General features: G+C 43.3%; 1 protein-coding gene across 1 annotated transcript in view; it reads left to right on the top strand.

The window, feature by feature from the left end:
• Window positions 1-27,158, top strand: part of LOC107387584 (SH3 and cysteine-rich domain-containing protein 2) — a 59,977-nt gene that overhangs the window by 27,820 nt on the left and 4,999 nt on the right. Inside the window, exons 2-6 of the mRNA XM_015962640.3 lie at window positions 16,873-17,239; window positions 17,339-17,433; window positions 23,831-23,915; window positions 24,054-24,166; window positions 24,251-24,314. Coding sequence (XP_015818126.3) covers window positions 16,873-17,239; window positions 17,339-17,433; window positions 23,831-23,915; window positions 24,054-24,166; window positions 24,251-24,314 — 724 coding nt within the window. The remainder of the gene's footprint in view (window positions 1-16,872; window positions 17,240-17,338; window positions 17,434-23,830; window positions 23,916-24,053; window positions 24,167-24,250; window positions 24,315-27,158) is intronic.

Genomic DNA, 27,158 nt, shown 5'->3' with positions numbered 1-27,158 from the left:
ATTGTCCTGCTGGGGGACTTCAATGCTCACGTGGGCAATGACAGCTTGACCTGGAGGGGTGTGATTGGGAGGAACGGCCCACCTAATCTGAACTCGAGCGGTGTTTTGTTATTGGACTTCTGTGCAAGCCGCAGTTTGGCCATAACGAACACCATGTTCGAACATAAGGATGCCCACCGGTACACTTGGTACCAGGGCAGCCTAGGTCACAGGTCGATGATAGATTTTGTAGTCGTATCATCTGACCTGCGGCCGTATGTTTTGGACACCCAAGTGAAGAGAGGGGCGGAGCTGTCAACTGATCACCACCTGGTGGTGAGTTGGATCAGATGGCAAGGGAACATGCCGCGTAGACCTGGCAGACCCAAACGCATAGTGAGGGTCTGCTGGGAACGCCTGGCAGAAGAACCTGTCAAGACGGTCTTCAACTCCCACCTCCGGCAGAGCTTTGACCACGTCCCGAGAGCAGTGGGGGACATTGAGTCCGAGTGGGCCTTGTTCCACTCTGCGATTGTCGAGGCGGCTGTTGCTAGCTGTGGTCGTAAGGTGGCCGGTGCCAGTCGTGGTGGCAACCCCCGTACCTGCTGGTGGACACCAGAGGTTCGGGGAGCCGTCAGGCTGAAGAAGGAGGCCTACAGGGCGTGGCTGGTCTGTGGGTCTCCGGAGGCAGCAGACAGGTACCGGATAGCCAAGCGGGGTGCAGCAGTGGCAGTTGCCGAGGCAAAATCTCGGGCGTGGGAGGAGTTTGGTGAGGCCATGGAGAAAGACTATCGATCGGCTCCAAAGAGGTTCTGGCAAACTGTCCGGCGCCTCAGAAGAGGAAGGCAGCAACTCGCTCACACTGTTTACAGTGGGGATGGGGAGCTGCTGACGTCAACTGAGGCTATAGTCGGACGGTGGAAGGAATACTTTGAGGAGCTCCTCAATCCCACCAATGCGCATTCCGAGGAGGAACCAGAGCTGGGAGGCCTGGGGATGGACTGTCCGATCTCGGGGGCAGAAGTTGCTGAGGTAGTCAAACAACTACACAGCGGCGGAGCCCCGGGGGCGGATGAGGTTCGTCCTGGGTATCTCAAGGCTATGGATGTTGTAGGGCTGTCATGGTTGACACGTCTCTACAACATTGCGTGGTCATCGGGGGCAGTTCCTAGGGAGTGGCAGACCGGGGTGGTGGTCCCCATCTTTAAGAAGGGTGACCTGAGGGTGTGTTCCAACTATAGGGGGATCACACTCCTCAGCCTCCCTGGAAAGGTCTACTCCAAGGTACTGGAGAGGAGGGTCCGATCGATAGTTGAATCTCAGATAGAGGAGGAGCAATGTGGTTTTCGTCCTGGCCGTGGAACTGTGGACCAGCTCTATACCCTTGCAAGGGTGATGGAGGGGGCATGGGAGTTTGCCCAACCAATCCACATGTGCTTTGTGGATTTGGAGAAGGCTTATGACCGTGTCCCCAGGGGCACCCTGTGGGGGACGCTCCAGGAGTATGGGGTGGGTGGCTTTCTGTTAAGGGCCATTCAGTCCCTTTACCAGAGGAGCGTGAGTTTGGTCCGCATAGCCGGTAGTAAGTCGGACCTGTTCCCAGTGAGGGTTGGACTCCGCCAGGGCTGCCCTTTGTCACCGGTTCTGTTCATCACTTTTATGGACAGAATTTCTAGACGCAGCCATGGTGTGGAGTGTGTCGAGTTTGGTGGCAGGAGAACCTCGTCTCTGCTTTTTGCGGATGATGTGGTCCTCCTAGCTTCATCCAGCTCTGACCTTCAGCTCTTGCTGGGTAGGTTCGCGGCCGAATGTGAAGCGGCTGGGATGAGGATCAGCACCTCCAAATCTGAGACCATGGTTCTCGACCGGAAAAGGGTGGCTTGCCACCTCCGGGTCGGGGGAGAGGTCCTACCTCAAGTGGAGGAGTTTAAGTATCTCGGGGTCTTGTTCACGAGTGAGGGTAGGAGGGATCGGGAGATCGACAGGCGGATTGGTTCGGCGTCTGCAGTGATGCGGACGCTGAGCCGATCTGTCGTGGGGAAGCGGGAGCTGAGCCAGAAAGCCAGGCTCTCGATTTACCGGTCGATCTACGTCCCAATCCTCACCTATGGTCATGAGCTTTGGGTAATGACCGAAAGAACGAGATCGCGGATACAAGCGTCCGAAATGAGTTTCCTCCGTAGGGTGGCCGGGCTCAGCCTTAGAGATAGGGTGAGGAGCTCGGACATTCGGGAGGGACTCGGAGTAGAACCGCTGCTCCTCCGGATCGAAAGGAGCCAGTTGAGGTGGTTTGGGCATCTGGTCAGGATGCCTCCTGGACGCCTCCCCGGGGAGGTGTTTCGGGCATGTCCTGCCGGCAGAAGGCCCCCGGGTCGACCCAGGACACGTTGGAGAGGTTACATCTCCAATTTGGTCCGGGAACGCCTTGGGGTCCTGCCGGAGGAGCTGGTGGACAAGGCCGGGGAGAGGACGGCCTGGAGCTCCCTAATTGGGATGCTGCCCCCGCGACCCGGACCCGGATAAGCGGAGGAAGACGAAGACGAAGTTTGGGATCAAAAGTGCAACTACGGGCAGATTAGCTAATGCTAGCGGGTGGCAGGCTCAAGTGGGGTTCCGAAAAAACATGATGGTCGTGAAACTAAGAATATCTAAGCTGTACAAGCACAAAAATGTCCTCACCATTCTGTTTATTCTTAGCTGTCTGCAGCACCATGGAGCAGATCCACTACAGACAGGTTCGAGTCTGCTTGACTAATCACCGCTGCAGTCTTATGGCAAACCACTGTAGCATGTAATTCACAAACGCGTTTATCTGTGAACATCATTTAAATTGGATTATTGCTAACCCGTACATAATAAATATGTCACCATTAAATGTTTTGCAGTAGAAATTAAACTTTATCATTTCCAGTAGCTTACTACTGAACATGTTAATGAAATACATAAAGTTTTACTGATCATAGTTTATTTATGGATGTATTTAGGTGATAACATGTTGTTTTGCAGGCTATTGAACTGTTTTCTAATCATGTTTTGTTGTTAAATAAAGTAAAGGAAGGAGAGAAAAAATATTTGCCTCGCAGTTTTTAAATGTTCCCATTTAATCCGATTAATTGATTAATCGAGTCGAGACCCCATCCAATTCATCGATGATCCAAATAATCGTTAGCTGCAGCCCTAGCGTGTTGGTTTGTTTAGCTGGGGTGCTCGGTAGAGCTGAGGAAGATGATCTAATAATCAATGCTGTAAGTTGCAGACATAAACAATTATGAATCATTGAAGAAGCACACCATACTCGATTATAGCGTCTTGCCGCTAGCATTAGCCACTAGCTTGCGCCGTATCTCCTGTCATAACATGTATTCTCATGCGTCTGCTCTATAAGGAAACCTCTGGGTCAATGTTCTGCTCTAAACTTTGCATTTGGCTTTGTGGCATTTATTATTTGGGGACTTTCATGTGTGTTTTAGTCTCTTTTTACAGTCATTGGTTTTAGCAAGCCGTTTCACCATGGCTGCCAACCGGAGCTTTGTTTATGCCAAGCCCCTTGCGTAGTCAGGAAACATCTACGGAGAACAGTGAGGCCCAAATAGAGAGCATAATAGGAGTGTAATCCTGACTAGAGGATGTATGAGATAAAGATGCATCATAAATTTAGCTTAACCTGACAGAGTTTTTTCTCTGGATGTGAAATAATTACTGATGAAATGATTTAAGCCACCTCTAGATAGAATTTAAGTTTTTTTACATTAAATATATCATTAAATTAAAGTACCTGTGGGACATTTGAGACATGTATCTCTAGCCGTCAACTGTAGATAGATAGATAGATAGATAGATAGATAGATAGATAGATAGATAGATAGATAGATAGATAGATAGATAGATAGATAGATAGATAGATAGATAGATAGATAGATAGATAGATAGATAGGGTGCAATTAATCGATGTTGCGATGCATCTAAAAGCTTAACATGTTGTTTCGGCATCGATTAATGAACGTCGATGCTTTAAAAAACATAACATCAAAGTTTTGTTGTGAAGCCGGTACTAAAAAAAAACCGCGTAACCGGAGCCTTAACGCGCGTGCCGCCCGGACTGTTTAGTAAGTGGCACTACCTCTTTGACCTCCTTCTCCATCCTGGAGACTGTCTCCAAACTACCGAAGAACTCAGAGAAGGCGAGGAGCATTACAAAAGCAATAGCTACTTTAATCGCGACGGATCTACGCCCGTATTCAATAGTAAACAACAGGGGGTTTCGATTTGTGGTGCGCACCATGGAGCCGCGCTATAAACTTCCTCACCAAAAACATTTTGCAGAAAAAGAAGTCCCCCACCTCTACAAGGAAACCAAAGCAAGCGTTCTGGAGTCCATGAAGAAGGCATCCGGGATAGCGCTCACATGCGATGCATGGACATTGGTTGCCATCAAATCCTTCGTTACTGTAACGGCGCATTTTGTTCTCGCATCGGAAGAGAACGGGTGGAAGTTGGTGAGTCACGTTCTTCAAACTCGAGAGATGAGTGAGAGTCAAAGTAGCACCATGTTGACATTTGCCCATCTCACACAACAGGAGGATTTAGGGGGACAAGAGGGAGGGGAGGGAGTATGGGAGGACAGATGAGTATGAGTGTCGCTATGTTCTATTTTGTTGTGTTCACCTCACTGTACTGAAGCTCCAGGATGAATATATGTTCAGTTGAATTATGCACTTTTGTTCTGAAAAAATACAACATATTACATTCAAATATAGCAGGTTTTTTTCTGTTACCTATATTCTGAAAAAGCTGAATTGTTTTATTTTGAGGAATGTACTTTTGATCTGTATGGCAGCTTTTTTGTAATGTTATCATATGCCAGACTCATTAAGTTTCCATAAAATAAATTTGATGGAAGTAAAAATCTTGTTTACTTGAACATCATTAAATCCAGGGCTTGCCTGTTTTCAGTGTTTCCCAACAATGGAGGGGACACTAATGTAAGTAAAGCTTTCCCTGATCGAAGTTAAGTTGGTCAAAGTGCAAATATTCACACGTCATACAGTCATAAAATGAGAATTTGTCTTTGAAAAATAGTTACATGTTAAAAAAATGTATTTACTAACAGAGAGTAGTTTTAGAGGAACTGAATTAATTGATAGGTTATTTATTTACAAATGTAGATAAAGAAAAAGACAATCTTGTATGAAAAAAAGCATAAAAAATGTCAATAATCGAAGAATCGTGGCACCAGTAATGGAATCGAACCAAAAATCATTAGAATCGAAGCATCAAAGCTCCCATAATCGAAATCTAATCAAATCGTGAAGTACCCTTTTTGGAACACCCCTAATGATTGATTGATTGATTGATTGATTGATTGATTGATTGATTGATTGATTGATTGATTGATTGATAGATAGATAGATAGATAGATAGATAGATAGATAGATAGATAGATAGATAGATAGATAGATAGATAGATAGATAGATAGATAGATAGATAGATGATAGATAGATAGATAATTTTTTTAATTCTGAAATATTTTATGTTATTTTCTGTAAAGAGGCAAGCTTTTAAATGCATTGATTTTGCTGGTAAATAACTTCCCAAATGTCTGAATTGTCGAAATAGAAAAAAATCGTGATTAAAATTGTGATATGATTTTTTTTCCGTATTGCCCACCCCAACACACACACACAGGGAGCAGAAGGCCGCTGGTGCTAAATCCTAGTCTCTCCTTCATTGCGAACTGCCAAAATAAGTTCATTACTAAGGAAAACAGATTTTGCTGAGAACAACTTCTGCCTCTCACTTTCACATGCTGTTAGGGCTGTGCCTGCATCCACATTGTGCTGTGGTGGCACCTGATGAAGTCATATCAACAGTATATTTAGCAACACTACATTATAAATGGATATAATATTCTAAGAAGCTATTCTTATCCATTCCAAATTGGGAGACTATTTGATTAAATGGAATGAAGTCCAATCCTTCATATATTTGTTCCAGGTATAGGATTCCTTTATTTTTCCAGTCCGGAAGGTTCATCATTTTGTTGTTTTGCAAAATGTCAGGATTATTCCAGATAGGTGTGCATCTGCATGGTACTAGTGAAGACTCTGTCATTTTAAGATACTCCCACCATGCCGTCAGAGAAGTGCTGATACTAATACTTTTGAAGCTTTCATGTTTTCTTATGCTTGAGCTAATAAATGGTAAGTCTGAAAGCTCTATCGTATTGCAAAGTGTCTGTTCTGTAGTCAAACAAAAATTTAAGCTCAATAAAATAGAATTACAAACACCACCAAGGGTATTAGACTTTTATAATCTCAAACCCCCCAAACTACTGTCTAAAGTATATAAGACACTGTCCAAAATAGACGATAAAATTGCAATCCCTATTGAAAAATGGGAGGTGGATCTATCAGTTAGCTTTGACCAGGACTTCTGGTCCCAAACTTGTTTAAAAACTTTTAAAATGATCAGACACCCCAATTTACAATTAATTCAGTACAAAATTCTACACAGAGTACACTATACAGGTCATCGGATGTTCAAGAAGGGGTTTGTGTCGTCTGACACCTGTACACACTGCACAAACAACATTCCTGACAATTACATTCATGCACTGTGGTCCTGCCCACCTGTCCAGGAATTTTGGGGTAGAGTATGTGAGGATCTGTCAAAATGTCTGAAATGTCATATCCCAACTTCCCCCTCTCTTTGTTTACTGGGAAACCTGGACGATGTCCCGATTGAAACATCTTTGGTTCACGTGGTTCTGACTGCCATGTGCATCGCTAAGAAAACTATCCTCTTGAATTGGAAAAATAGAGAAACTCTCTGCATTAACCAGTATAGAAATCTTTTGTTAGATCATATTGCACTTGATATAGCCTCTGCTTCCACTTCAGATGAATCTCTCTGGGCTCCTTTGATCGGTTCCATCACATAGCGAGGGTGGGGGGCTGTTGATGTTGTCCTACGGGATGGTGTGGGTGGGGGGGTGTGGGGTCTGAGTTTGGAGTATCCGGATGTTCCCTGGAGGTGGGTTCACTGGGGGTGTCTGGGACTGGGGGGCCGTTGCCCCCCTCTGGAGGTGCTTGGGTTGCCTCGGGGGGTGGACTACTGGCAGTTGTGAGTGGGGCCCCTTGGGGGGCTTGGCGGCGGCCATGGGTCACTGCCTGGTGGCTGCAATGCCCCTGGGCGGGTCTAGGTGGGGGCCTGGGGGCTCGGGGTTTGGGGGTGGCCGGCCCCGTGTGGGGATCTGGGCGGGGCCTTGGGGGTCGGGTCCTGACATGTATGCTGCCGGGAAGAAGGCAGGAACACGCAGCAGTGCCTGGCTCGGGTTCGGGGGCCTCAGGTAGACCTTGGCTCCTCTGCCGTTCCATCACAGGGGAGGGGGATGTTCAGGAGGGGGAGGACCCAACCTTACCTGGATGTCCCATGTCTTATATATTCTGGAAGTTGTGCAAATGCAGGGATAGGCATAGATATTCTGCTGGGGTGGGGCTGGGTTGGTGCCCTCAGACTCCGTGAGGCTCTGTAATGCTGCTGCTTTGGGCCCTGGCAGGATGGGCTGGGGTCTCCATGCCCTGGGTGGCAGTTTGACAACAGAGGTGCCTATTGGGGCCAGTAGGGGAGCTGGCTCCCTGGAGGGCTAAGCCCAGCCAGCCATTCCTTCCCATCCCCGCATATTTCTCTCCTCCTGCTCCCTCACATCATCACACAAACATACACATAGAACCTTGGGGGGTGGGCAAGTCAGGGAGTGCGGGTATGGACCCCATTTCCACATTCCTGTGGCAACCTGCCCCCCAATTTTATTTGCCCCTTATACACTTCTACTGACGACATTCCACACAAACACACACTTAGGGCCTTGGGAGTGAGCACATTCAACGGCATTTGGCAGGGGGATATTTCAGCCTCCTCCCGGGTGCCGGTGCCCACTTCCAATTTTAAACCGCACTTAGACACTGATGGCTGAGGGTGTAAGTGGGGTGGTGCTGTGGCACCAGCTGGCATAGGCCGGATGATGCCCGCACTGCCCACTCACCACAGCCATGGAATACACCTCATGATCACACAACACTATATTGGAGCAGGCGGAGGGAGACTAGGGGTCTTAGCTACCTCTGTTGTTGCTAGGCCTCCTGGGGCTGGAGGCTAGGAGGGAGATCTGGCCGTCTGGTTGGGGTTTGGGGTGGTGGGTTGCTGTGCTCAGCGTTGGGCGGGGGAGCCTGCTCATCAGCATCCCAGCAGAAAGGGTCAAACTCTGGTTACCGGTGATGGTTGTACCCAGTGTGCAGCAGTACCGGGACCAGAGTGAATGTGTATGGGGAGCATGAGTGGGTGTCCGGCGTTCATTTTTGTAAGTCTTGGGTTGTATGTGCATGTGTGAGCATGAGGGAGGGAGTGTGTGACTGTGTTTGTGTATGATTGTATATGTCAGGTGGAGCCTTTGACTCCTCCCCTCTCCTGGAACCTCTCTTGACGATATAGATCTTTATCCCCCCTCCCCCTGCCACACCTGGTGTGAGGAGTTGTACCATGGTCTGCCTGAGTGTTCGTGGCAACCGGGTCTGGGGGTTTAAGTTTCAGGCATCTGCCTGATAGATCCCAGTGGCTGCCTGGTGGGGTCTGGGTCCCTGGGCTCTGCTGGGTCCCCGGCGGGGGTGGTCGCCCCTGGGTCCCGGGTCGCTGGGCGGGCCTGTGGGCTTGCCGCTGATATCTCCCGGGACTCTGCCGGCTGCTGGTTGTGGCCCCCCGGGGTAATCCTCTGTGCCTCTCGGGGGGGGGGGCCTTCCTGGTTGCAGTCTCCTTGGGGTTCCTGTGTTCTGGGGCAGCGCCTGGATCTCTGGGACTTGGAGCTCCCCCCATCTCCTGCGCATCTTTGGGGGGCGGATCTGTGGTCCCTCACACTCTCTGTTGGACGCTCCTATAGAGAAACCTTACATAAACTAGCGCGTGTACACACACAGGTGCTCACATGGTGCTCTCAAAAGTATGGGCTTGGGAACGTTAAACACAGGTCTTAAGACTATGGTGGGCACTTAATGCACTGTGATTTATTATCGTTGTAACGGAATTGAAGTGATGTAACTATCTAGAGTTGTATTTTAATACACTGTAAGTAGATCACTTATTTATAATCAGAAGAATAGGCTGTTTTTATCATCAGGGAGTTTAATTAAACACTCTGTATTGACTTTGAGACAAGAAAAGAGAGAGAGTTGGGATTGTTTGAGAATCTTTAATTTCTCAATTATAAATTCTAAACAATCTACCAGGACTAACTCTGTGATGGATGAAAATGGATTTGGATGTTGTGTTGCTGCGTGTGTGTGTGTGTGTGTGTGGCTGGTTCAGACTCCTTAGGCTGACGTAATTGAATCTGGTAGTCTTTGTTATGACTAGATATCACGAGGCTTATAAAGTGATGACATGAGCCGCTATTTTGCCGTGTACGTACCCAGTGGGGGGTCTCCCAGGTAGATCAGGAAATGCCAGGTCCAAGAACCTCGGATGTACGCTGGAGCTGTCGGTGCAGCGGTCACAACGTTTCAAAGCCCGTCTGGAGGGTCGACCCCGGTACCGTTCGGCGGCGCGTCAGCAGGTGCTCTTATTTTGAAAGGATGGCGTCTGGTTGTTAAACGACGAAAATCTCCAGCTTCACAGTTCTTAGTTTAAAGAAGAAAACACATCTGGCCAGGCTGTGCTTTTCTTTAGGATGACGGTGACTAGAACTGAAGTCAAAATGGAACAGATCTTAAAATGGCGTTGCCTTGTTTTATATCTCTGAATTGTTGATAAGTTGTAGTAAAGTGGATTGGACACTTGAAGTCAACACCAGATTCTCCTGCGGCAGCCGAAAGCTCTGATTGGTTGGAACAATGTGTCATGCGTTTCTATGGAGATGAGGGTCAGTATGTCTGTGCAGTTGTCCTGTTTTCATTAAACATAACTCATGACATATTTATTTCACAGATCATTCACTTGATTATTGTTGATCAACATCTGTTTTGCTTAATAATTTTAATCACAAATAAAGTACTTTGATTAAGTAAAGCTTCTTCTTCTCCTTCGGACTCTTCTCCTGGAATGTAAACAGTCTGAGGAACACCCGACCTTGGTTTTTCTACACGGGTGTTATTGTGCACAGGGGCAGCTGTGTGGAGTTGAAAACAATGAACTTCATAACCTTACATCGTGATTCTTCAGTTAAGCAATGTTGATTATATATTTTCTTCATCAAGTTGGCGCAGTGATAGCTAGATCTTGTTGTATTGTTGTTGTGTCCCTTTTTTTTTTTTGTCTTTTTCTGCAGGTCTAGAAGCAGACTTGCATGAGATAATGGCTAAAATAACCAAATCTAAATAAATCATTGTCATTACTTTTTGCTTGTTTTTATTTCTCTGGCCTATTTTATGTTCGCATGGTGGCGTGATGATTCGTTCTCACAGCAAGAAGGTTGTTGATTCAAGTTTCATATTTGTGAGTAGCATGTACATACGGTCTATCAGTCCAAAACTATTCCAACTTGACCCTCAGTGTGAGTGTGCATGCATACGTATGAGAGATCCCAGCCAGATCACTGACTTAATTCTTGTTCATTGTTCTGACTTCATGTTCTGATGCCCTGAAGAAATTTGGTTAGAAAAACGAGTCGAGAGACATTATCATGTTTCAGATGCTGCTGGTAAAATTGTCTCAAAGCTTTAAGTTTCAGAAGACAGCAAATGAAACACAGGAGTTTTAAGCTGATATTTGTGCCTGCAGGAACACTTTTTGCCATTTCGAGTAATTTTATCTGAACACCCACCCTGTTCCTCTTAATAATTAATTCACTCGAGCATTTCCCTCCACAGCCTATTTATAGAAGCCTTCGCCAAACATCTATAAACAAGACTGACACAGGTTGATAGCGGTGATGTGCTATTTCCAGCTCTTCTGCTGCTCTATACCATTTTCTTACCTCTTGTGCTTTGTTTTTCAGTTTCAGGAAGGCTCTGCCATTTACTTTCACTCTGCTTCTTTCTTTATCCTGAGCCTTGTTTAAACACAAATGTTTCTTTGTGACGAGCTAATTACTGTCACTAGTTCACAAGTGTGGAGGGTCTCCAGTTCTGTGATCTATAAATAGATTTTCAAAACCCTACAGAGAGATGCAAGCACGCCACGAAGAAATGTTGAGATTTGCATTCATTAGCATTCAGTTTCTGACTTGTGTTTTCAACACAGACAGTTCCAGGATCAAATGACTCTCAAGCAATAAAGCAGCAGCTACACCAACACCTTTGAGATAATGACTGTAACTACAAAACCTAGGAGATTCAAAGATAGTAGTGTTTATGCTGTGTGATGCCCTGCAGCTCCTAGAGCTTACGTCTGGCATTATGTGTCATTGCTTGTACGTGGATAATTAACTGTTGATAGAATTTTGTGTTTTGTTTTTTCTTTAAACAAACAAAAACATGTAAAGGGCCCTTGTTAATCCCTGGTTTATGATCATAATTGTTCTAACTAGCATCACAGGGATTAAAGGTCCTATTTAATGCAAAAATCCACTTTTTGGAGCTTTTCACCATGTTTTATTATTTCTTGATCAGAAACACTCCCAAAGCTGTTTTTGGCTTCCTGCATGCATTTTCCTCTCTGCCACTCAGCTAAGCCATTGCACATGGCTGAAGGAGGCCCGTTTGCCTCATTATTCTCCCCATCAAGGTAGTCTCAAATGCAGACACCCCCCCCCCCCCCCCCCCCCCCGACTGTAAACACTAACATATGTCTGCAGCTGAGAAGGAGTTATTTCTTTCTTATCTAGTCTGCACTTTGAATATTGCCTAGAACCCAAAAAGGCATTTTTGTCTGCGAGAGGAACAGGATCCCTGTCCAGTATTCCCGAAGAAGTGTTTAATCTCCAGAATTGATGTGATTTTATCTTCAGGAGCTCTCAAAACCTGAGCCTAAATGTGACTGTGATTTCAAAGACCGCTTGTTAGACCATCGTCAGTACCGGTGTGGGTTTTCAGATGGATTACGTCTTCAAACTGGCCCCATTCCATAAAAGCCACTCAATGGATAGGCCAGAGCAATGAGTACAACCAAAATGCCAACCGCTGGCTGAATTGTCAAAAAGCAAAAAGTATGGCGAGTGTGCGTCAGGGGTGGACCAAAACAATAATTCATCCCAGCTTAATTTTCTCTGTCCAAATGGCGTGTGTGTGTGTGTGTGTGTGTGTGTGTGTGTGTGTGTGTGTGTGTGTGTGTGTGTGTGTGTGTGTGTGTGTGTGTGTGTGTGTGTGTGTGTGTGTGTGTGTGTGTGTGTGTGTGTGTGTGTGTGTGTATTTGCTTTTGTTAACACTCATTTCCCCCTCACCAGCATCCAGCAGACATACCCCACCCACAGCAACTTGGCTTAGCCGAAAAGGACACTTATTGCTTTAGAACAAAGACAAAATGAACTTATTTGATATAGTTCAGTTTGCTGTTGAGGTGAACACCCAGGTTGTTTCTGCCACCTCAGTGTCTGCACCCTGTTTGTTTACTGGTGAGTGAGGAGGAGTGATTCTCTGGAAGTAAATCAACATTTCTTTTGTCTTACTGGTGTTTAATTTTCAGATCGATTTAGAGTCAGCACATGTCACATCGCGATGCATCAATTAAATGGTGAATCGGCACACCCCTAGGGGAGATGGAGCAGTGCAGACACCCGCTGATTACTGTAATGCACTCATGGACCACTAGGGGTACGCATACCCCTGGTTGGGAATCACTGTTCTAAAGTGTCAAACAAGGTTCAAGGATATTTTTGATTCTGTATCCGTATCTAATTTGAATGCTTCCAAAAAGGGCTGTGGTTTATTTTCTGTTCTATTTACCTCAACTACAGAGGTTTAATAATAATAATACATGTTATTTAAAAGTGCCTTTCAAGACTCACAAGGTCACTGAACACAGAACAAAGACACAAGTAGCACAATTTATAATGAATATAAACAAATCAATTAGAGATGGGCTACTTCATATCATTCATAATATTACCTTTAACTATTTCCAAGGAAAAACATCATGAGATGTTTATTTCATAATACGGTGAAACTGGAAAAATTAGAATATGTTGCAAAAGTGAATTTTTGTCAGTAATCCAACCCAGCTTGAGAGATCATCTAAAGGCTCAGGAACCCTTTGCAGGATGTGGGGTTTTCATCAGCTGTAAGCCATAATCATCACAATTATAACAAATAAAGACTTGAAGTACTCTGTATCTGGATTTGCATGGAATGAGTCCATCTTATTTATTAGTTTCACTTTTTAAGTTGAATTGCTGACATAAATGGATTTTCAAACCATATTTAAATTATTTGAGGTTCACTTCAATCAACTACATAGATCAGGGGTATTAAATTCCAAGCCTGGAGGGCCGGTATCCAGCATGTTTTAAATGTAACTCTGTTTCAGCACACCTGATTTCAATCAGCAGGTAATTAACAGGCTTCTGCAGAGCCTGATTATCAAAACTCGTCGCTGTCGCTTTAATAACCACAGGACACATGAGAGGCGACATGCAGCAGCGGCACAAGCTAGCAATGCGCTCTGTTCCAGGGTGACTAGCCAGTCTTCTGCTGTTTTGATTGGCCGTCAGATTGGAGGGAATGTTGGTTATTAAAGCAGTTCAGAGTAATATAATACACAGATGCCTTTTATTCAGGTTTGCTATTGCACTAGATAACCTTACAAAAATGTTTGCATCTATAAAGTAAACTTATCTTTGAGGCAACGGTGGTACAGGAGTTAAGTGCTCGCCTTATAATCAGAAGGTTGCAGGTTCGAGCCCCGCTCAGTCTGTTGTTGTGTCCTTGGGCAAGACACTTAACCCACCTTTCCTGCTAGTGATGGTCAGAGGGACCGGTGGCACCTGTGTATGGCAGACTCGCCTCTGTCAGTGCGCACCAGGTCAGCTGTGGCTGAAATGTAGCTAATCACCACCAAAGTGTGAATGGGTGAATGACCTTGGGAGATTCTAAGACTCTAGAAGGCTCTGTATCAAATACAGGTCATTTACCATTTATCTGATGTATTGATGACAATTTCCCATGTCGATGCCTTTTTGTGAAGATCTCTACATTCTTTTGTAGACATGTTGTGAAGCTCTGGGAAATCCAACACGACATTTACACAAGTATTAATTTTTCCTCCATGTTTGCCCAGAGATGTACTGAAAAGCATCCTGTCCGCTCATTGGTCAGTCAATCAAATCAAATCACTTTTATTGTCACGTCACATGTGCAGGTACACTGGTACAGTACATGCGAGTGAAATTCTTGTGTGCAAGCTTCACTGCAACAGAGTTGTGAAATGTCCACTGATTGGTCATTATCTGAGTGACAGCGATGAAAAGTTTTAATTTTCTCAACTTTCTGGGATTGACTCGCTGGTTCACCTGTGCACGACACATGTAAGAGCGCAAAATTTCGCATGCACATTTTTTGCATGTCGCTTAGGAGGGAGAACGGTGATTATCGCTTTTCCTCGCATGTCTCATTGTAATTGAATGGAGGGGAGGCGATGTCGCCTCCCGTGTGTTGAGCCCATTACACGGGGGGTTCGGCCTCTCTATTCAAACAAACAGGAAAAACAAAACACGGGATGTCCTGGTGAAAAGGCTCACTCAAACACAAACAAACCTCCCCAACAAAATTACCCCTGTAAGTTTTGTCAGTCGACAATCGACTGAAGCCATAAGAATAGATTTGATGACAGTCAGAGACAGAGAAGAAGCAAGCTAATTTAGCAACTACTCTTGTAATTCACATGTTATTTATATTAATATAAATGTTATTGGGTCATGTCCAGTCCTATTACATTAGCTATGAATTCAGGTTTCTACTCCTTCAGTCAGTTGAGCTCAGGGAGATTTAATTATCTATTGAGAATAAGACATGTTTGCTCTTGAAGAAGTTATCCCTTTTCCCCTGAAGTGAATCAGCCACACAAGAAGATTAACAAAGTCAGGTGAGTTAAAGCTCTAATAGAGAGGATAACATCCATCACTGATTGGCTCTTCAGTTGAGCCAAGAAAAGGCATAAAGAAAGCATGAAGTCAGCTCCCCCATGGACACGCTTATGAGAGGAGCTCACTAATGGCTCACGAGGGTGGACTGTTTTCATCACTCAACCTAATTGACATCTTTGAATCTCTTGCTTAAAGTAGAGGAACAATTTATCAAACCCATTGATTTTTCTCTGTGAAGATGGGATGGAGGTGGATTTTGAAGCTCAACAGCTCAATTAACAAGATTGTGGTGACATCACAGCTGTAAACAGAAATGTTTACTTTTATGTTAAGTTCCAAGTTTTTTATGTGTCACCAAAAGTTTGCCTGACTTCCAAAGAACTCGAGATGACTGTATACATCACTAGTGCAGCTTTGAGGCCAGTTTTACTTCATCAGTTAAGTCAGAGACTGCCAAGGAGCTACTCTTTAGTCTCAAACCCTTTTCTTTTTTCTTTATTCACTTGATACAGTTACTATTTAAAAAACTGTATTCTTCGCCCACAACTCAGTAATTATGACAAAAGACTTACACTTGTATTGCCTAGCGCTTTTCTGAGTCAGAGGACTCCAAAGCGCTTTACACTACAGTATCATCTACCATTCACACACACATTCACACATTGGTGATGATGAACCACTGCTGCCCTGGGGTGCACTGACGAGGCTTCCAAGCACAGGCGCCATCAGTCCCTCCGACCACCACCAGCATGCTGGGAGGGTTAAGTGTCTTGCCCAATGACACAACAGCTGAGTTCTCTGTTGGAAGCTGGGATCAAACCTGCAACCGTCCGATTACTGGACAACCGGCTCTACCTCCTGAGCAAATGCTGCCCCAAATAATCAGCTCCTCTCTATCATGGCCAAGAGGCAAGCGTGACAAGCATGCAGGCCACTGGAGGCAAAGATAAGCACTGTGATTGGTGTTCAACACTGACTGCATCCAGTGTAAATGTTCACAACGCTCAATAACACTAATTCAGCATGAATTTTAAGGGGTATTGACTTGTGAGGATTCACAAGGGGGTGCAAATGTGCAATCTAAGGCTAAAAGGACAGGGATCTAAAGACAGAAGATTAGATGTTAGTCAGAGAGGACAAAGACAGTCTAAGGACACTGTTAAGAGGGTTTTTAAGCACCCATTCTCAAGCACAGCAGGCATTATCATGCTTGACAAATAATGGTCTTATAAAAAGTCACCTCTACTGTTTCTACTTAAAATTATTTTAACAAATGTAACTCACATAGCATCAGGGGAATACAGAAAAGAAAGTATTGGTTGTCAGTAGTAAAGTGTAGCATTCAAGGGCAAAAATCCCCAAAATTATGTAAAAGTAATGATAGACCATTGGTGGCATCAAGGTTTATAAAATAACTTACTTGAAACACTGTAAAAACTAGGAGAACAGAACTGTTTAAAGATGAGGGTATGAATCCTACTGTTAATCTTACTGTGGTCCAAAGAAAAGACCTATCAGACCTATCAGACTACACTGATACTGATTAAGGAAACACCAAGTTCTGTCCTGGCCCAGATATTAGCCACCCACCATGTTTTATAGATAATAATAGTTCATTGCAAAGTTTTTATCTGTCTACAAACATATTTTCCTCTCCACTCAGTAAAATTCCAATAAACTTTAATATCTGAGGATTGCCTCCATTTGCATGGTTTGTTTTAAGACTTCTGTTATCTCCTGGTTGGTTTACATGGCCTCCGTGATTTTTATTTGCATTCTTCCTCCAAGTGCACAGATGAAAGTGTTTTCTGAAATCCTGCAACATGTGAATTTATCATTTTTTAATTTCTGCAGAAAGTTTTCTAATCATTTCCTCTCCTTGTTCTAGCTGCAGCGTCTGAAGCGCTCCCTGTCCCTCAAGTCCGTCATCCGCAGCAAGAGTGTGGACAACTTTTTCCAGCGCAGCAACGGTGAAGCTCGCCTACCCTCGGCCCTCATCACCGCACCGCCACCTCCACCATCTCCTCCTCCTTTCTCTGAATCTCCCCTGGGCTACCAGCGCTCTCCCTCTCTTTCTCCCTCTATCAGTCCCAACCCTTCGCTGTCCTCACACTCCCCATCCATCAGTCCCTCACTCTCCAGAACCTCTAAGACCCAGCCAAAGTCTCAGGCCCAGCCAATCAAGACCCACTGTTTCCAGGAGCATGTCTTCCGTAGACCTACACCCTGCCAGCGATGCAAACATACAATCCAAGGTAGGCACAATACCACCTTTACATAAAGGGCCATGTGTCATTAGAGGTAAGCAGTGCTTGTGACCTAATAAGTTGATGCTTGGTTGTGTGTCGATTCAGGGAACTCCAAACAGGGTCTGCGATGCAATGCTTGTAAGCTGGCTGCACACCTTTGGTGCTCCTCTGAGCTCTCCCAGCAGGCCTGTAATGGCAAGGTAAGAGACTTCAGCTCAGACAGACTCAGGTTTCTGTCCCAACATTAAAAATAAAACATTTCATGGACAGATACAGTAAACTGATGTGTGTTTAATTAATTAGTCTAAATCTGAGCAGTTATTCGTTGTATAAGATTTCCTTACTCATCTAGCTCTTTTTCAGAATCTTTAACCCTCTGCAGGCAGGCGTTGCAGATTTGCATCGTTAAAACCTACCCACCTGGTTACTCCACATACGTATTTCATGAGAATTTTTTTTACTCAGAAGTACCCCTGAAGGACTTTGTTGTTCGTCCTTTTATCAAAACATTTACAGCCTGAGAGGGTAAAGTGACTTGACCTTAAGAGTGATGTTTTTGTTAAGACATCTTATTAGAATAAAACATTTAAATACGTTGGCTTTGTTCTCATTAACAATAATAACTTGAGTGTGTTTCGGCTGCTGCTGGTTGACTTACCGTGAACAACAAAGGTTCACATAATTAATGACATTTTTCTACTCATTGTAATTGTTTCGAAAATGTTCTGGGAGTGTGGAATGCTCCCTGGAGAAAATGAAAGTAATTCAGAATGCACTGTCAGCATAATTAAACAGCCACTGCATGCTGTAAGTGTCTTTCTGAGTCATTTGGTGGAGCGCTTATTCCTGCTAATAGTCCGAGCCTGAAAAAGAGTAAAACCTCTGGCATGTTGTTGAATGATGAGGCCTTTTTTTAAACCAGCAAACACACAACGGTATGGGTTAAAACTGGAACATGGATATGCCGTGGCTTATTGCCATGACAGAAGGAAAAAGCTGATAATGATGAAGTTCAGGTGGCTTGAGCCCAAAATTGAGTCAGCTTTTGCCCTTTCTCCTTCTCCTTCTCATGCAATACCCTCCTCTTGTCCTCTTCCTCATCTGACTGCTACATTTCCTTCCTCCCTTCTAAACTCTGCAGGAAAATCAATATCTCCCCATAGCAGCTGGTCTGCCTAATTCTGTGTGAAATTCACTGTGTTTGAGGCGGATGAAATCCCTTGAGAATGTGACACAGCGGGCTCTTGCCGAGTCGTCAGCAGTGTCCTTTACGATCACTGCACACTCATCAATATGTGGATTAGGCATTTCACTGAATCTGGGAGGAATTCATCCAAGGTTTAGGCAGCATTTACACACATCTAGTTATTTAATTACTATGGTGAAGTGTTTAGTGTTGTTTATAGTCAGAGTGCTTCCCTCAAATACAATTAAATGTATAAACGAATGAACCTTTGGCAGCAGTTGATGTTTTAGAACAGAAATGTCAGCGACACTGCTGGAAGGGCTTTAGGGTGGATGGAGGCTTTATGCTGCAGGGAGACTGTCCATTAGCAGCAGAGTCCTAAAGGAACAGACCAAGTCAGTGTAACTAATCTGAAATTTATGAGCTCAAGCACTGTACTCTCAGTAATTCATAACATGAAGTGTAACGCAGTATCTTCATTCTCTGAACATCATCTAAGAGTCAGACAGTTAACGTAGTGAAAGTTCATACAGTTAAATTACCATTTTCAACTTATTTTACCAATAAAACCAAATTTGGTGTTTGGGCTTTTGTTTTTGTCCAACAGATACAGATAAAAGGAGACAGAAGTAGAACTTCACTGGGAACATTTAAGCCTACAGAGAAAATCGGATCTGTAGCATTTCAACGTTAATGAAGTTTTTTTGATTTTTTTCAGTTTGTCTTCCTATTTCAATTCAGTTTATTCATATAGCACCAAATCAAGTCGTCTCAAGGCACTTCACAGAGTAAACATTCCAATACAGTTCAGGTTTCAGGAACCCAGCAGACTGCATCGAGTTACTGACTAGTGTCAGTGTCTTTACAGCAATCCTCATACTAAGCAAGCCTGCAGTGACAGTGGAGAGGAAAACTCCCTTTTAACAGGAATAAATCTCCAGAGGATCCTCAGCCTGGCTCAGTATAAACAGCCATCCACCACAATGTGAGAGAAAAAGCTGATGTAATGAAAACATGGGTTTAATGTTCCAGCTACAGTAACGGCTAACCTGGTGTAGTCTTTAAAGTACTCGTTTATTTTACTTTTGATTTAGAGATGGGCATTTCAAAAAATAATAATATTTATATTTCCAATCCATTGACAAATCTAAAGATGAATGATGGGTTTTCATCTACTTCCACTTTGAAAAGGTGGAGCCATACTATCACGTTTACCAAATAAACACATTTTTGTGTCAGCCTTCCTTCTTCCACTGCTGGGGTCTCATTTATCAAACATTGCGTGGAATCCTTACTAAAACCGTACTTAAGCTCAGCAAAAAAAAAAAGTACTTATGCCAAGTAGGTTTGTGATCTATCAACAATTGGAGTACGCACAGCTGCACGCAATCTCCGCTTCATAAATCGGAGACTAACAAGAATGTTTCTCAGCTGCATTTTAGTCACATCCCGCTCTAACCACGCCCACTTACTGCCATAAATAGTCAATGCAAAGTGCCTTGTGGACCTCATGCATATACATAAGCTGGCTGTTGCAGCGCTCCGCCAATGGCGATGGCGACCGTAGATCAAGGCAGATCAAGGAAGCACAATTTCACAGAAGCAGAAATTGAGGTACGTGTGGGTGAGGTGGAGAAATGAAAGGAAGTGCTTTTGCAAAACAAATAAGAGAAAATCCACGGAGTGGCACAGCGTTGCTGAAGCCGTCAATGCTGAGTTCTTCAGAGAGATCTGTGGCGGATATAAAAAAAATGGTCCAATCAGGATTAGATCCCCAGAGTCCCGGGTGAAAGCCACGCGTGTTAACCAGTCAGCCAAATGGAGATCTCCCTTGTCTATGTAGCCAGGGCGCATAATTAATTGGGTCACAGTGACAGGACACACACTGTCACAGACGCATGATATTATATTCTGCATTCCATATTCTTGCGTTAGCAAGGTCCTTAGTCAACTTAAAATTGCGCACATTTTTCTGCTAAGTTTTCTTTCATAAATCCCAAAGTTTGCATGGAAAGTTGCTTACGTAGTTTTCCAACCCCGTTTTATGCGTAAGCAAGCTTGATAAATGAGGCCCCTGGTCATTAATTAAAAGTAAAAGCACAAACTTGAAAACGCTAATCTCGCTCAGTTGAGTTTTTACTTTTCTATGTCTATGTCTTTACTTTTTGGGGGGCTTTTTTCTGCTTGTTAGCAGAGTGCATTAATTAATTACAAAAAATTTTACAATACCTCCACAATCAAGCAGGTTAAAATTAATTTAATCAAATCAAAGTTTAAGATGTATTATAGATTTATTTGGGCAACTGGACATGCTGAGCACTGCACAAAATAATTCCCAACAGAACACACACACACACACACACACACACACACACTCACACACTCCTGTTGGATTACATGGTCTTGGTTCAGAACAGTCACATATATTCAATTCAATTCAATTCAAGTTTATTTATATAGCGCCAAATCACGACAAGAGTCGTCTCAAGGCACTTTACATAATAAACATTCCAATTCAGGACAGTTCATTAGGCCAATCAGAAATAATTTTTCTTATATAAGGAACCCAGCAAATTGCATCAAGTCACTGACTAGTGTCAGTGACTATACAGCAATCCTCATACTAAGCAAGCATAAAGCGACAGTGGATCTGTTCTGTTTCATAATGTAACAGAAGAGTGATAATCAGTGATGCTGAGGGAAGTGGGATGCTGACTTAATGTCATTTAGTTTTAACTGGGTTTGGAAATGGCACTTCCTGGAGCGCTTTGTGGCAGAGAGATTAAAACAAGGACAATGGATGCATTATTCAGAGAAAGCATCAAGGACACCAGGGGTCTCATTTATAACTGTTGCATGGGCATGAAATGGGACCTGAAAGAGGCCACTCACTCCTGTCTGCATGAGATGCCACGTCCTTAAAAGTACTTAAATGGCCTGCATTTGATATAGTGCCTTCTAGAGTCCTAGAACCCCCCAGGGCACTTTACAACACCGTCATGAGCTACAATGTAGCCACAGCTGCCCTGGGGCCCTTGCCCTGCCTCCAACATGCCGTTGGATGTGCTACTACTAGTTTACCCGTTTAACAATAGATTCACTAGGATAAATACAATAAAGTTTATCTCTCGCCAAATAGAATATTTACTAAGAAATCACAATGTAACCATAGACACATTGCTTGGTGTGTGTGTGTGTGTGTGTGTGTGTGTGTGTGTGTGTGTGTGTGTGTGTGTGTGTGTGTGTGTGTGTGTGTGTGTGTGTGTGTGTGTGTGTGTGTGTGTGTGTGTGTGTGTGTCTGCTCTGTCTTCTCGATCCCCAGTGAGTTATTGTGGATGGCTGCTTATACTGAGCCAGGATCCTCTGGTTTCTTCCTGTTTAAAGGGAGTTTTTCCTCTCCACTGTCGCTAAATGCTTGCTTAGTATGAGGATTGCTGTAAAGTCACTGACGCTAGTCATTGACTTGATGCAATTTGCTGGGTTCCTTATATAGAAAACATTTTTTCTGATTGGCTTAATGAACTGACCTGAATTGGAATGTTTATTATGTGAAGTGCCTTGAGACGACTCTTGTCGTGATTTGGCGCTGTACAAATAAAATTGAATTGAATTGAATTTAATTGAATTGACAGAGGTGAGGCTGCTGAGCACAGGCGTCTCTCTGACCACCACCAGCAGGCGGGAGCCGGTATCGATCCTGCAACCTTCTGATTACTGGACGACCTGCTCTACTGCTGCTCGCCTTAACTTTTAGTCATTTGATCTTTTCCTGAAAATATTGACTCTGGTTCATAAAAGCATTTGTTTCATAGGACACAGAGAAGCTCATATTTGGTTTATTGTGATATCCTTGCATCCAACATAATACGAGATCTTCATGATGAGACATTTGACTGACTTTTTCTTTTAAGTATATGTCAGGTTTATTTATAAAGCACCTCTAAAGCCTTAACAGACATGAAACAGATAACAAATAAAGCTGATGAGCTATTTTTATAAACTTTTCATTTGCAGATTAAAACATGATCATGACAGTTTCATAATAGGTCTTTTATCTGTAAATCATGTAGCTAAACTTATTTTTCTTGCTAAAAAAAGAAACTTCAGTGTAAAAGACCTTTGTGGTGTTTATGTAGGTTTTCAGATGATTCCTACTTTGCCAGGTCTTCCTTTAAGAACCTTTGTACTAGTAAAGGATTGTTTAAACCACCGGTGAGTAATCGCAGTATTACTCTCTTTGGTTATGTGACTTTCATGCAACAAGATGGAAAAGTACTTAAAATGTATTATTTTTCTTGAAAGCACCTACGCAGTTTGTTTGTGCACTTCAGGTGGATAGAGGTAGGCTCGTTGCTGCCATGAGTTCATAAACCTAAAGGTTCAAATGGAAAAATGTCAGGAAATATTTGAATTTGTTGCCAGGGATGAAAGAGCATGGTAATTACTTAAAGCATGTATGACAAAAATATAAGTTTAATAACCTGCTCTTGTAACTGGGATGATGAAGTTTTACATCCTTAACTAGCCAATAAACACACACTCAACTGAACTGTTTGGTCCCTTACCGTCAAGGTCATTTACTGTTTCCTCCATCTTTTTCTGGTTTTCATTGTTTACCAGCCATGTAACCTGTTACCTGAAGCAAGAGGCTAAAGCTACACAAACACTAGCCGTTAGCATCGTCCCTGGCTGCCTGCTGTGGCTCTAGTCCAGCCACTGATTGGTCCAACACTGATGCAGCACCTAATCTGATTGGCTGTTTATCTGTTCTTTATAACAACATATTTATTTACCTGATCTCATGTTTATCGAGGAAAAGTTATTTCAAATATATATTTATATCATTTTGTCTCCCAGCCCTAGTTTGACTTGTCATAATTTTCTTTCAGTTGCTTAGTTACGCGCCTTATAATTAAAGTTGTCCTGACAGATTTCACTGTTTACTTGATGGATGGATAAAAGATGTAAATAAAACATTCCAGTTTTGCTTCAACTTTATTACATTCTTTACATTAATAAACGAAAGCCCATATGGATTTGAATGAAATAGGAACATTTTTATTCTTACCAGGGCTTTTATTGTGAAAAATGTGCATGTGTAACAGCCTAAACTGATACAAGGTGGCTCAGAACAAATTAATTAAATTGCACAGTTGAAGCATAATAATTATATTTGACAAAGGCTTAATCCTGCACAGCACAGTGTTCATAACAGCATGATAATTCTGTTTAAATGTAAACATCTTCTCCACTCATTGTGCCGCTCTGCTCTGCCTTTGTTGCTTATTGAAACATTTTTAATTACTCAGGTCTCATACAGGGCCACAGAGGGTTTGTGTTAGTCTTACTTCTTTAGCATCTCAAGTTACATTTTCTCATCTGCTCCTTGTGTATCTATTCTGATATGTCAGACAGGAGCTTTTAAAAGAAACTTCAGCTCTCCTTTGCTGACCATTGATACGCTGGGTGCAGTCAGAGAAGTTCCTGCTGCTCAGGGTGAGTGATGGAGCAGGTTTATCTCACAAGAAAACAATAATAAAAATGATCACAACGTTTGAAGATTTAAATCACGAAGGCACAATTTGTAAAGCAGCTATGAAAATCTAACTTTTCATTTTGTTTGCCTGTACACAGAGACAGAAAAAGTCATGGTTGACCCCATCTATGAAGCTCTGCGCTACGGAACATCACTGGCGCAGATGAGTCGCTCCAGCTTCGGTAGTATCTCTGAATCCCCCTGTCACGAGGTAGAAAACGACCAGCCAGCACCAGTCATGCATAAAAAGTCAAGCCGACATTAATCTGAAACGACTTTTCTGTCTTTGTTCAAGGCAGAAAACCTGCAGGATAAACTAGAACACCAGCCTATCGCTGAGGAGGAACACATTCCAGGGAGTAGGTCAAACTTTCACATTTGTAAAATAAAATGAATAATAATAAAAATAATAAAGAATCATGACTTTCTTTGACAGATTTGAAGATTGTTTTTCTGAGGGTTGAACAACTGGAATTAATTCACTATTAGCTACTTTGTGAAGCTATATTTAAAGCTGTTATAATGAATTTACAGAGCAAGCTCGGGTTTGAGCGCAAACACAGTCACGAAACACTGAAATGGTAAATGACCCGCACTTGTATAGCACCTTTCTGAGGCAGAGGACTCCAAAGCGCTTTACACTACAGTGTATCATTCATCCATTCACGCACACATTCACACCCTGGTGGTGATGAGCTTCATTGTAACCACAGCTGCCCTGGGGCACACTGACAGAAGCGAGGCTTTCCAAGCACAGGCGCCACCAATCTCTCCAACCACCATCAGCAGGCAGGGTGGGTGAGGTGTCTCTCCCAAGGACACAACAGCAGAATTCTCTTGTGGGAGCCAGGGTCGAACCTGCCACCTTCCGATTGCCCGACAACTCGCGCTCCCTCCTGAGCTACTGCTCCCATCCACTCGGGTATCTTCCTTGGATCCGCATCCACTGGAACTGGATACCTCATTTCCAGAGGAAAGGCGATAGAGCCAAACACCAGTCACAAGTTTTTTAGGACCAAACATCTTTTCGTGTCCGTGACTTGAAATGGTGTTTTTCTTTTTGGGAGTCAGAGAAGCTGAAAGCCGACACGCTGGACAAACCTAACCGAGCGTAAAACAACGACACGTGTTGGAGAAAAATACGTTCTTATAATGGGACTGAAAAAATCCCTGACAGCCGAGGAAGGGGATGATATTAAGAAGTCGCTGGACTTTTTGTCGGAGGAGATGACAGCTGTCAAACTGCAACAGAAAGCCATCCTGAACCTGGTAGAGGAGGTTAAAGCTCTCCGCATCCAAAACGCTGAAAAAGATCGGAGTTTGGCGTTCCTGGAGAGCAGGGTAGCTGACTTGGAGCAGTGCGCCAGGATCAACGATGTGATCATCACCGGGCTTCACCTCAAACCCCGGTCATACGCTCAGGCGGTGACCACTGACAAGGGGGAGGATCCCGGCACGGAGTCCGCCAGCTCCATGGAAGAACAGGTTGTCTCCTTCCTCAAATCCAAAGGTATCCTGGTGGACGGTAATAATATCGAGGCCTGCCATCCTCTTGCCCGGAAAAATGAAGCAAATCAATCTGCCGTCATATTGAGATTCGTCAACAGAAAGCACAAAACAGAGCTGATTAAACAAGGGAGGAAGCTGAAAGGAACGAACGTCTACATCAACGAACATCTGACCAAACAAAACGCCGACATCGTCAGGAAAGCCAGATTTTTGAGGAAACAAGGAAAAATTCAAAACACATGGACCACAAATTGTAAAATATTAGTCAAACTTAACGGATCTCCTGAACAAGCTAAAGTGCTGCTCATCAGATCTCTGGAGGAGCTGGAGAAGTACTGAGATTGAAGGTATGGACACACAACACTCCACATGGACCAGACCGACACAACTGATTCATCTACATCATCTGACAACATCACTCAGCTACTTTCTGCTCATGGTGACCTGGACCTTAAACCATTCCAGTATACAGCCCATAACGTGCTGGACCAGTGGCAGGACATAGACCCAGACAATAACTTCTTCTCCAGCATCAACAACAGCTGCTGCTACTACAGTGATGAAAAGTTCAACACCATCAACATGGACAATAAATTATCAGTAATCCATTTTAATAGCAGAAGTTTATATGCAAATTTTCAGAACATTAAGGATTATTTAGATCACTTTTCTAATCCCTTCAAAATTATTGCATCTGAGACATGGATCACGGAAGAGAAGGGAATGAACTTTGACCTAGAGGGATATGAAGCTAACTTTATTAACAGAAAGAATAAGACTGGAGGGGGAGTTGCTGTATATGTGGACCAAACTTTAAATTGCCATGTGGTAGAAAATATGACAACTGCAACTGACAACTTATTGGAATGTCTAACAATAGAAATTTATAAAGAAAACCATAAAAACAGTTAAATCAGTTGTATCTACAGAGCACCAGGATCTGACATTCAGCAATTATAAATCAATTAATCATCTCAATATTAAATAAAGTCAAACACATTCTGGACCAAAAGTCACTCCACATTCTATACTGTTCACTTATTTCCACATATTTAAATTACTGTACAGAGGTTTGGGGAAACACCTATAAATGTGCATTATCATCATTATCTGTGTTACAAAAAAGGGCTATAAGGATCATTCATAACACTGGTTACACTGGTTACAGAGATCATACAACTCCTTATTTTTAAAATCACAAATCTCAAAATTTGCAGAGATAGTTCAGTTCAAAACAGCACAGCTAATGTATAAAGTAAACAATAAACTACTTCCAGACAACATATTAAAACTGTTTCATAAAAGGGGGGGGGGGGGGGTATCAGTTAAGAGGGGGGTTAAAATTCAAACATGCTCGAGTCCGAACAACAGTAAAAACTTTTAGTGTGTCTGTGTGTGGAGTGAAACTGTGGAACAGAATGAGTGATGAATTGAAGCAATGTCCAAACATGATGCTGTTTAAAAAAGCTTCAACTCATGATGTTTACCAAATACAAGGAAGAAGGTCCAAAAGTGTGTGCCTAAACACAAAATGTTTGTATTTATGATATGATCTTGATAAACCATGTGCCATTTCTGTGAATATGTTGCAAAGTAATTTGCCAAAAAACTACTAGACAACATTAAATGACTATTAGTTATTTGATGTTGAGAAAGGGGTGGGATTAAATAAGCTGATGCTTCTTCCTACTCCC

Source organism: Nothobranchius furzeri, chromosome 16 (genome assembly GCF_043380555.1).
Source record: "Nothobranchius furzeri strain GRZ-AD chromosome 16, NfurGRZ-RIMD1, whole genome shotgun sequence".
Classification (NCBI taxonomy): Eukaryota; Metazoa; Chordata; class Actinopteri; order Cyprinodontiformes; family Nothobranchiidae; genus Nothobranchius; species Nothobranchius furzeri.
The sequence above is the reverse complement of the archived record's forward strand: the minus strand, read 5'-3'. Positions and strand labels throughout refer to the sequence as shown.